General features: G+C 33.4%; 1 protein-coding gene and 1 long non-coding RNA gene across 2 annotated transcripts; one reads left to right on the forward strand and one right to left on the reverse strand.

Annotated features, from left to right (window-relative positions):
• Positions 1–888: 888 nt before the first annotated feature.
• Positions 889–2,668, forward strand: LOC126682391 (uncharacterized). The gene is made up of 5 exons (XM_050378051.2): positions 889–1,130; positions 1,208–1,352; positions 1,435–1,728; positions 1,804–1,911; positions 2,172–2,668. The coding sequence occupies exons 1-5, from the start codon at positions 889–891 to the stop codon at positions 2,637–2,639; spliced, it is 1,257 nt and encodes a 418-aa protein (XP_050234008.1). The 3' UTR covers positions 2,640–2,668.
• A 615-nt stretch (positions 2,669–3,283) lies between these two features.
• Positions 3,284–6,822, reverse strand: LOC130015602 (uncharacterized). Its single transcript, XR_008790822.1, has 3 exons — positions 5,897–6,822; positions 5,589–5,665; positions 3,284–3,312 (listed from the first exon to the last, which is right to left on the reverse strand). It is a non-coding gene; the product is annotated as an uncharacterized LOC130015602 (long non-coding RNA).
• Between the last annotated feature and the right edge of the window lie 4,640 nt (positions 6,823–11,462).

The raw sequence follows: 11,462 nt of genomic DNA on the forward strand, positions 1-11,462 counted from the left end.
CCCTTTTAGCAGTCAATTACATTGACTTTGCTACGTTGAGCTTATGAACCAGTACGTAATTGTACGTCCTCCAGAAATGACCGCTTAGATCGGTCAAAACATTCAAGGGGTATTGTGTGAACGGGTTTAAATTCAATACTGAAGAATATGGGGAGGATCGGGTTACAATGAATAGCGGAGTTTGTGTAAAAGGATCACTCTACGGTCCGGCTGAAAGCGACTTTTATGGAGTGTTGACTGACATTATCGAGTTAGAGTATCCAGCTCTACCGATAAAAAGGACGGTCTTATTTAAATGTAATTGGTTTGATCCTACGAAAAAAGTTGGTATGTTAGCCCATCCTCGGTATAACATAGTGGATGTTAATCACAGAAAGAGGTACAACAAATATGAACCCTTCATTTTAGCTGAACAGTCCGATCAAGTACATTACTTACCTTATCCTAGCAAAAGGCGAGACAAAAAAGACTGGTGGGCAGTATGCAAGATAAAAGCTCGCTCTGAGATAGACATGCCTGCAACAACTGTTCCAGCTTTCCAAGATGATAGTGCAGATCATCTGCTCGATGTCATAACAAATGAAGAACCGACAAATTTAGTTGATCCGAATGGCGAGGCGGACGAGGCTGCATTACACAACCCTCCATTAGTGGAGACGGAAGATGATTATCCACCATCTTCATCAGACGATGAAGACATTGGAGCGGCAGATAATATAGAAATTGCATGATTCGTTTAAGTGTCATTTATGTAGAATTTTGACTTTTATTTACATTTGTTGATGTGGTAACTTTATTTTGTTAATTATAATTATGTGTTATGGTTTTTATAATAGTTGTGTTTATTTTTTTCTTGTCGAATATTTTTTTGTAATCTTTTTTGCAGATATGAGAGGTTCAGGTGGTTCTTCTGCCGGCCGAGGCCGCGGTCGGGATATAGTTCAGGGACGCGGACGTGGACGCGGCGACCCAGAGCAGGATGCCCCTGAGGACTCGGATCCCGGGGCTGAGCAGCAGGTGCTAGCTGCTAGACCTGCGCCGCGGAGAGCGGCGAGACAGCCGCAACCACAGGGCCAGCCACCAGCGACGGACGAGACTGGGAGGGTTAGAGTTACACCAGATGCTGCAAGGTATGATTGACAACTTTTTTTTAAAAAATAATTTAATTTAAAAAATGTGAAAACTAAGTGTTTTTTGTAATGTGCAGAGAAAAATTACTGGATAGCAGGAACGACAGCGGGACAGCATCTAGGGCGATCTTGCCCATTTTCCGATCTAGATGGTTTGCTGAGGGTTCCTCGTGGAAGAAGATTACATCAGAGCATAAGGGATTCTACTTCGAGGAGTTCAAGGTTGTTAAATATTTAAAATTTTAAATATATGTTTAACTTTCTTTTTGATTTCTAATTATATTTATTTTTTAATGGTTTGCAGAAGGGTTTTTGCTGGGACCCGACCTACCCTGAGGATCTGATTAGAGGGGTCTTCTACCGACATGCGGGCAATCGGTATAAAGATACTCTCCACAACATGAAGCCGGATAAAAAAGAGGGCAGTGTTAGTGCTGATACTTGGGCGTCATGGAAGCGAGACTGGGATACTGCTGAGGCTAAGAAAAAGTCCGATATAGCACGAGCTAATCGGATGAGTGAGCCGTCCGGAGCTGGCACCGGACCTGTTCGACATACCGCAGGATCGCGATCGGCTACGAGGCATAAGACAGTTATGGTATGTTTTTAATATTAATAATCGTGTTAAATATTTTGTTTATCTATTAATTAATTTGTTCATTTCATATAATAGACTGAGGAGCTTGGTCGAGAGCCCACTTTGGCTGAGTTGCATGTACGGTTGCACCTGACCAAAGCAGATCGGACTGTCTTTGTTGACAAGAGATCAAAGGATAAAAATGTAAGTTTATTTTAACCTTAAGTGACAGTTTAATATGACTTATATATAACTTTAATTATATAGACGTTGTTCATAGGATGTTTACGTGTTTGTTGTGGGTGTTGTGATTGCTGTTAATTATAGTTGAACACAGTGTCTGTAGTTTTTGGAGGATGTCCCTGAAAAATGGGTGATGATCAAATTATAGACTAAATGCTGCCCAATTTTAGTTAGAAATGTAGGTTTAACTAATTTAAAAATTTGTATTTTTTAAATCTCAGGACCGTTTTCAGGCAGAGCTTGCTGCAGCAACACAGTCTCAGGCAGCTGGAGAAGGGAGTTCGTCGACTCCAGAGCCGATCGACGAGAACGAGCTGTTTTTGTCTCTCGAGGCAGTCAAGAAGCAGCGAGTCTACGGTATTGGATCGGCTTCAGCATCCTACATCGGCCAGAGCAGCGCTAGCCGATTGCGCCGCGGCGGATCATCCCAGCAGGGGAACGTTAGTACTGAGGACATAGAGCAGCGTATTGCTAGGGAGGTTGAGGAGCGGCTCGAGCAGCGGATTCGTACTGTGGAGGCGGGTTTCGAAGAGCGGGTCGAGCAGCGGATCCGTAGTGTGGAGGCGGGTTTCGACGAGCGGATCCGTACTGAGCTTGCGCGGCTGATGACTACACTCCCACCCGAGTTACGCCCGCAGTTCCCACCACCCCCACCCCCTCCTGCTGATGACACCACCAGTTTAGAGTAGGCTTGTGATACACTTCGACATATTTATGTTTTTTGTTCGTATACTTTAATATTAATGTTTTTTGTATGCTTTTTGACGTTTATATATATATATATATATTACGGATTTGGTTATATATATTTATTGTTTCTTATGTATGTGAATGGTATATTTAACAGGTCTAACGAATAACAGAAAAAATATGAAAATAAGCCGTAAAAAAATAAAATTTTGCCAAAAATAGGTAATTTAGCGACTACCTGTTTTAACTTTAGCGACGGAATTTCCGTCGCTAATTAACCATGACACGACTGTTTCTTGCAGTTGGCGACGGATTTTTCCGTCGCCAATTGAAAGAAACAGCGACGGAATTACCGACGGAATTTCCGTCGCCCAGTTAGCGACGGAAATTCCGTCGGTAATCCGTCGGAAAATTGGTCGGCTGGCCGACCAATTTACCGACCTTCTGCCTCCAACTTACCGACGGAATATTCCGTCGGTAAGTTGGCGACAGACAGTGTTTTGGGTCGCTATTACAATTAGCGACCCAAAATTTACCGACGGACGTAGTCCGTCGGTAATCCGTCGCTAATTGTAATTAGCGACGGATCTCAGGTGTTTAGCGACGGATATTTCCGTCGCTAAACACCTGTTTTCTAGTAGTGTTGACTCTTCAAATCATATCATACTATCCCTGAAAAATGGGAGGAACAACGGGGTCAGTATAAAACTGAGTGAGTTCACCAAAATTACACGCAATATCACATAAAGGGTTAAAATCCATTGAAAATCCATTCTATATATCAAAATTAATCTTTTGACATCATATTGCGTATCTTCTTTACTTTCCTTCATAATTCTTTGTTTATTTCATAAACTTATAGTTTATAAGTATTTGTCGTCCTTGATTTCTTATTATGATATTGATATTTTTCTTTCTCATTTTGTTGCATTAGTTTTCGACCGAATCTTAAATCTAAGTTTATATTATCATGATTCTAAGTCGAACTAAATCATTGGCAAGTCTCTTGTGACTTGATCATTATGGTTGGGTCCCGAGATAGTTCAACCGAGTTACCCATAACCATATGGTACAGTCCCGAGATAATTCAACCGAGTTACTTGTACCATTTCTCAATCCCAAACGATCGATAAGAGTCCCGAGATAATTCAACCGAGTTACTCCTTAGACACGGGTCCCGAGATAGTTCAACCGAGTTACCTTCGTGTCTGCATTCGGACTCTGCACCCTGCAGGTCTTTTGAACTTAACTGTCGATTCATATAATTCCTATTGACATTTAATAGGAGTGGTTGTTCACATTGTGTCTCGATCTTGTTTCGTATTAATTCTCGATGTATCGCACTTACTTTTATTTCGTATGAGTTCCGAAGACTATCATCGAGAATGGATGAAATACAGGTCCCAGGATAATTCTACCGAGTTCAACCTTGTATCTCAGTTCTTATTATTTTGTGTACCATAGTACAATTCTCATTTTACGTTTTTGTATTTTTCGTTCTGTTGTATTGATCCTTTATGGACCATGGCATGCACATTACAATCTACAAGCATACATCTATAACACACGCACGTATGGGTATTTATTATGTTTGATAGTACATATCGGAATGTACTATATTTCCTTATTCATATTTGATCTGATACTTGTATATTATTCGATATTCGATTTATTAGTACATATAGGAATGTACTGAACTTTTCTTATTTGTATTTGGTTCAATTCACGTTATTTTACTTTACCCATCCCCGGTACCTTAACATTTATGTTATTATCAAATTAACACATTACGATAAAACATCATTTTCAAAACATACATACGTGTACAATTTAAAAACAAACTTTTCAAATATATAAATATTCATATAGCCTTTCGTAATAAAATACGCGGCTTTATGAATATTGACGAGTAATTTAAAGTGTACTCACCACTTGCTATCCATAATCTTTAAATAAACACGAAGACATCTCGATCTGTTCCCCTCAAGCCTTGTCGATAGTCGCTTCGTCGAGTCTACGCAAATTCGATAACACTACGAATTAATAAAATTTCTAAGTATAACTAATTTATCAAAAAGCTAATTTTCTAGTCTACTTCGGCTAACCAAATTCTTATCTAAAAATAGTCCGACCCCAAAACAAAATTGACATTCTTAAAGTTCGGAATGTCGCCTACAACTTTTATTTAGGTCTCGGAATGAAATTTGCACCCGAAGGTGTCGGAATCTAGCCCATAAGGTTTTTACATAGGTCTGTCCTAAAACTGCAGACCTGCTCTGAGCAATAAAATGTTTTGCTCAATTTGATTATCTTAGAGGCAGAATTAGAGAAAACTTAAACCTGAACAATTGTAGGTAACATCTCAAAGTTTTCGTGCCAACAAACGGAACTTGATTCCGAGTTATAAAACTCGAGATATTGCTCTCACAATACCTCTATTCTGCAGTACAAAATTCTGCCAATCGTCAAACTAATTTTCGCCGACTCGTTTCGTAATTATTTCGTGTTGAAACTAAACCTAACAATTTCAGACCTCTAACACCAATTCAATCCAGCCTCTAAATACTTCAATTATCAATCATAATTCATAGCTAAGTTTCATCAAACTAACACAACCTAAATAATTCATTAATATCCAATACTATCATCATTTTTTTTCATCAAACTTCACCATCACTTTAATCAATTAAACTCAACTTGTTTCAGCTCTAATTAACTCACATCAAAGAATGAATCCAACATTTGATCATCACTTCATCCATCAAGTTTAGGGGCCGAAACCCTTGCCCATTTTCAAGTCAAATTGCATTCAATCACAACACAATTTCAATGGTCAAAACACCAACTTATTAACCATCATCATTATCATAGAAAAAGTAAATCCTAAGCCATCAAACTCATCCAACATATCAATCAAAACATAGATAAATTTCAGAATTCAACCTCACCTTGGATTGTTGATCATGGCCAAACACTTCAAGCTCAAATTCACCATCAACTTTGCTTCAATTCAACTCAAGAACACCTATAATCATCAACACATAAAATCCCCAAATCAATCCTCAAAACCCTTAACATATACATCACACACAATTCAAAACTTTCATCCTACATCAAAACAACCATTAGACTTAACTTAAATCATCAATTTACTCATCATACACATCATTTCCACCATTGGAATCATCATCACCATTTTAACTAATCAAACCCGAAAGTTACAGCCCTAACCCTAATCCCAAGATGTGATTATTACCTTGAAAAATAGGGCTAGATCAGTAGCTCTCCTTCTTCTCGTTCCGTGGCCACAAGAATCGTCCAATTTCGTTGAGAAACGAAGAAGTTATGCTCCTTTGAAATTTGGTTGATGATCTTCCATGGAGAAAGGATGGAGTACGAAATTTGGGAGCTGAAAATGATAAGCTTGCTGAGTTTAAACTCATATGCAAGTGGCTTAGATAAATGAGACAAAAGTCTCCTTTAGTCCTTGAGTTTGCCACCTCCTCAACCTCTAACTTCTAACTTTTCTTTCGTCCAATTTAGTCCACTAATCCTTTAATTATTCGATTCTCGATGAATTCCGTATTATTTATTTTCCAAATAAATAATATTAGTATCATATCTTATAATATCACTTTTCAACAATTTATTTTGGCAATTTTGGCCAAAAACGCTCAAATTTCCATTTTGAGCTAATTTGCACTTTTTCTCACTTTTTCGTCCAATTTTCATATTAATGACTATCGATAACCACTTTATCGATATTATTTTCTTATCTTGAGAAAATAGAGTAAAACATAACTTCCTTCGGAAGTTTGTGGTTAAAAGTCCACTTTAGCCCTTAAGTGGCTAATTTGCACTTTAACCCTTATTCTTAACTAACCGTCAAACTTTCTTCTAAAACGATTTCGTACACTTACGAAACTTGACGATCATTTATTAATAATATTTCACGGACCTTGACGTGAATATTATTAACTCTGGCTTTCCAACTTATTTTATCTCATTCCATTTTTGTCCCGATTAAATCCAATTCATCGCATAATAATTTTCCATTTAAATTATTATCCTACGATAATTCCAATAGACCCTCTTCGGTCTAAGTCCTTATTATCCAATCCTAATCTGATTTTCTCGTTCTTAATCTTTACGATTATGCCTCGTGGCACTACACGTAATACCTCAAAAATTTAGGTTATTACAGATTTTCTGAAGAAAAACAATGTTTTGATAAGTAAAAATGTGTTTTTATATTTCATTATTATATCTCATACCATTATCATAATGGTATCATAATATTATGATAAGGTTACATAATCATTATGATAAGGTTACACAATCATTATGATAAAATTATGGTTAAGTTAATGATAGAGTACGTAAAAATAATTTTGTATTATACGGTTATAATAATATTATAATACAATTGTGATAATATTATGATAAGGTTATGATAAAAGTTATCATAAGTTTATAACAAAGTAGATAATATTTTTATTTATATGGTTATAATAATATCGATATGGTTATGATAAATGTTATGATAATTATGATAAAATACGTAAATAATTTTTCATTATACGGATATGTTAACATTATGATACAATTTTGATAATGTTTTTTTTTTGGTCAATCACCAAAAAGAGAGCAATTTTATTGCTAAAGGAGATACACCAGAATACAACGTATTACAAAGGCAACTATTGCCTTAATTTCTCCTACTAGTAGGCATACAACATTTCGCCTCAACTATACTTTTAATACTGCTAAAGACTTGTTCCACTGTCTTCACTTTCTGGTTAAACACTAGCTCATTTCTTGTGCACCAAATATGATACACTGTTGCACATAAACTGATTTTCCTCACCTTGGCACTGGTAGACCTGCCCTTTGTTCTTCTTAGAAAGAAACAAACTTCCCTTCTCCAGGTATACCCATCACGATTAAACCCAAGATAAGCTAAGACTCTTCTCCATATCTCTTTTGTGAAAGCACATTTAAAAAACAGGTGACTGATATATTTTGTTCTCAGTTTGCAAAAACAGCAAGTATCTTCAGTTACAACTCTCCACTTATAAAGCTTATCTCTTGCCTACAACCTGTTTTGAACTGCTAACCAGGTTATGAACGAGTGTCTTGGAAAATTCCCTTTAAACCAAATCAAGCTATGCCATGGCACTTTGTTTCTGGCAGGAAGTAAATTCCTCCAAGTGCTACTAATAGAAAACCTGCCATTGTTATTAGCATTCTAAGAAACATTATCTTCTTTATCATCCGTGATTGCAAAATTCCTCCTAATATACTCCCAACCTGCTATGGTGGAGTCATCAATTTTGATAATGTTATGATAAAGGTTACGATAAGGGTATAGTAAATCAAGTAAATTGAGTTTGCATATCAGATTGTGATAAGGTTATAATAATATTATGATATTATTACCAATAAGTTATAGCTCAAATGGTATAAACGTCGGGGTAGCAAACTGTTAGGTTGTGAGTTCAAATCCTTCCACAAGCGCCTCCCTCTCCAATTATGATAAAATATTATGATATCATTATAAAAATATCATCTAATTTTACATAAATTATGTAACATAAATTATATAAATTATATAAAAATTATAATAATAGTATAATAAATATGATAAAGCATCTAAAATAATTTTGTATAATAAAATTATGATAATATTATGATAAGATTATGATAATATTATTGATGATGGAATAAAATTATTAAGTTTCACACAGAGAGTAAAACTATAAAGTTAGAAAAACTTATGAGAATTTTTTTTAGTTTCTCATGGTAGAAAATATAAATATCTTTATTTTTTTATATATGTAAATTTTCCTAAATTGTTGGCATCACTTTCTCTCAAACCCCATCGAATTTGATTTGGGGTTTTTCAATGTCAATTCCAGGTTATGGATAAAAGCCTTGTTTACAACATTTTGGGCTCAGAGCCTTTCATTTCACATGAAGATTTACTTTGGCTATGGGATGGTTTTAGAGGAAATTACTTGATATATGATTAAAAAACAAAAGTTAATATTTATAAAAAAATTGATTCTTTTAATTTTCAAAATTAATTTTTGATTTTTATAAATATATTATTTTAAATTTAATAATCTTACAAAAAACCATCAAATTTGTGCTGCTTTAGCCACCATCTTATCGGAATCGGATGACCACCAAATTCTGGAAGGCGCACCTCACCTTTTAGAACATTGTGGTATCATCATCTCGCAGCCATTCGATTGAATTTCATTAATTGAATTTTGATGATAATGTTTAGTTATTGTTCACAGTTAAAAAAAAAAGATAAAATGCAAGGATTGGAAGTAAATATATTCCATTTTGACAGCATACAATAGTAGATTGAAACAATATTTAATTTAATTATCAAAAGTGCACAGCTACATAATAGTTTATTTTATAAATATTAAATTTGATATGTGTTCGCCCGGATATATTACTGACTCAAATTTTTAAATTTATAAATAGGATAGGTTTGAGGTCCTATACTTTAATAAACTTGCGAAAAAAATACCTACATGGCTTTTTGGTTAAAAGACTTAACTAAATAAATTAACAGAATTAATCTGGGAGTTAAGAAACTCAAGCGAGATTAATATCAAAACTACTTTTAAATTAAAATAATTCGGGGATTGCGAGATAAAAAGTATTGGACTTGATTTTTGATTAATTGATTAATGATACATAATAATAATGATCTGAGCTATATATAACTCTCATAACAATAAAGTACTAATCTAAGTCCAACTATTATTTCTAACAAAAAGAGTCTTAATCTATTTCTCTCTTAAATAGAAAATTTTAGCCGTCAAGAGTTTTTTTTTCCCGCTTCGGCTGCTGTCAATGGTTTATTTTTGCCGTCGGCGGTAGCCATTTCTTTTTTTATTGCTTTAGAATAAAATAAATAGCCGACTCCTTTTCATCTTTTTTATTTTTGTTGGTAAATCTATTGACGAGCCATATTAATTTCAATATATATGCAAATCAAGAATCAGAGATAGATCAAGAGCTTTCAATACTGAAGATGAAATCGTTTATAGGTTGTATTAGTTTTTTTTGATATCTTTATTATAGCGATTGTCTTTCTTTATGAAAATTGTTGTCCTTTCTATATGAAAGGTTTGTCTGTCTTCTTTTTATGAAGAATTGATGAGTATTCTATTAGACAGTGAAGTATTTGATCTTATTGTGATAGAACATTTATGTAATTTGTATTTTTATTTTATAAGGCGACCTGCGAATCAAGATTTTACATCTTGTTCCATGTCAGGTCATTAGTACCCATTTTAAATTCTTACATATATAACTGCTTGATATTAATAAAAAATTATTTGATCGTAAAAAAAGAAACTATTGTTGGACTAAAAAAAACTAAATTGAAAAGGCTTTATTTTGGGCCTTATGCACTGATTTAATCCCGTTTTATTTATCTAGTCTCTTACTTTTGGGTTGGTGTAAACAATATATTATTTTGAATATATGTGTATTTTTATTATTTATTTATTTCATTTACAACTTTGGTTGTATGAGCCAATAACATATTCAAATTATACCAATACTTTACCAATAACATATTAAATGTATTAGAATTAAATTAATAGTGTAGATAAATACATTAAAAGTATATCAATCCATGATATATTAAAAAACTGAAAATGTATTAAATTTATATTAATATTATACTCATAATTTTACTAAAATATATCAAAATTAAAATAAATAGTATATATATATATATATATATATATATATATATATATATATATATATATATATATATATATATATATATATATACATCAAAATATTCTAAAAGTTTATTGATAGTATATAAAAGCATATTAAAATTGTACCAATATTGCCCGCACGAGTTTGGTCTAGTGGTCTAAGTCTCAGTCATCTGGGCGCCAAAGATCTTGGGTTCGAACCCCGGCTACGCCCTTTCTTAATATGGAGTGGTTGAGGCTGGGTTGCTGGCCATTATAGCTTGGATTTACCAGGTATATGAGTTTGCGGGCGGTCCACATCCCGGGGTTTGACTATGATATTGAGTTTCGGCTCAGTAGAGTGAGTCCTCGTCACAAAAAAAAAATTGTACCAATATTAAGATCAGACCATATTTTTACAAATACGTTTTCATAGTTTCGCAATAAAAAAATCTAATGATGCTATTTTTAACTTTTTAAGAATCTATGAAAACCTTCAAAAACAATCTATTTCAATTTGGTCAATTCACTGACAATCTATCCAATTTTTCTAAATCAATTTAATATTTTTCAATATTTTTTTATCCGAACTATGTGGCGTCCCAATTGACAATTTTCTTATTTTCAAACTTTTAAAAAAATTACACATTCAATTTTTATGTAGGTAAAATTAAATCAATTTTAAAGAATTCGATTGATTTTAAGCGAATCAGTTAAATTGGAATAAACTTACTAGTTTTTGAAGGTTTGGATAGATTCTAAAAGGCCTAATCACTCAAAAAACCCTCACCTTTAAACTTTTTTTCAATTCCATCCCGACGTTAAAAATTTGTCAATTTTACCCACTTTTGAATTTTCCGTTTTCAATTGTACCCCAATATTTTAATTTTTGTTAATTTTTTTACTTAAATGATGAAATCATTCAATTAATTAAGTCTAAACATGAAATTAAATTCTTTTTTATTCAAAAAAGTACAAATAAGTCCTTTATTTTTAAAAACTAACTAAAAACCATAATCAAATTAACACTAATTTAAATTTTTAATTAATTTAACTAAATTTAAATAAATTTTAAAAATATAC

Source organism: Mercurialis annua, linkage group LG5, assembly GCF_937616625.2.
Source record: "Mercurialis annua linkage group LG5, ddMerAnnu1.2, whole genome shotgun sequence".
Taxonomy (NCBI): domain Eukaryota; kingdom Viridiplantae; phylum Streptophyta; class Magnoliopsida; order Malpighiales; family Euphorbiaceae; genus Mercurialis; species Mercurialis annua.

What these genes read in the sequence shown, in the direction of transcription:
- LOC126682391 (XM_050378051.2), top strand. Translation starts at nt 889, where the DNA reads ATGAGAGGTTCAGGTGGTTCTTCTGCCGGCCGAGGCCGCGGTCGGGAT. An exon ending in TCTACTTCGAGGAGTTCAAG is followed by an intron (nt 1,353 to 1,434) that starts GTTGTTAAATAT and finishes AATGGTTTGCAG; the next exon opens with AAGGGTTTTTGCTGGGACCC. An exon ending in CGAGGCATAAGACAGTTATG is followed by an intron (nt 1,729 to 1,803) that starts GTATGTTTTTAA and finishes TTCATATAATAG; the next exon opens with ACTGAGGAGCTTGGTCGAGA.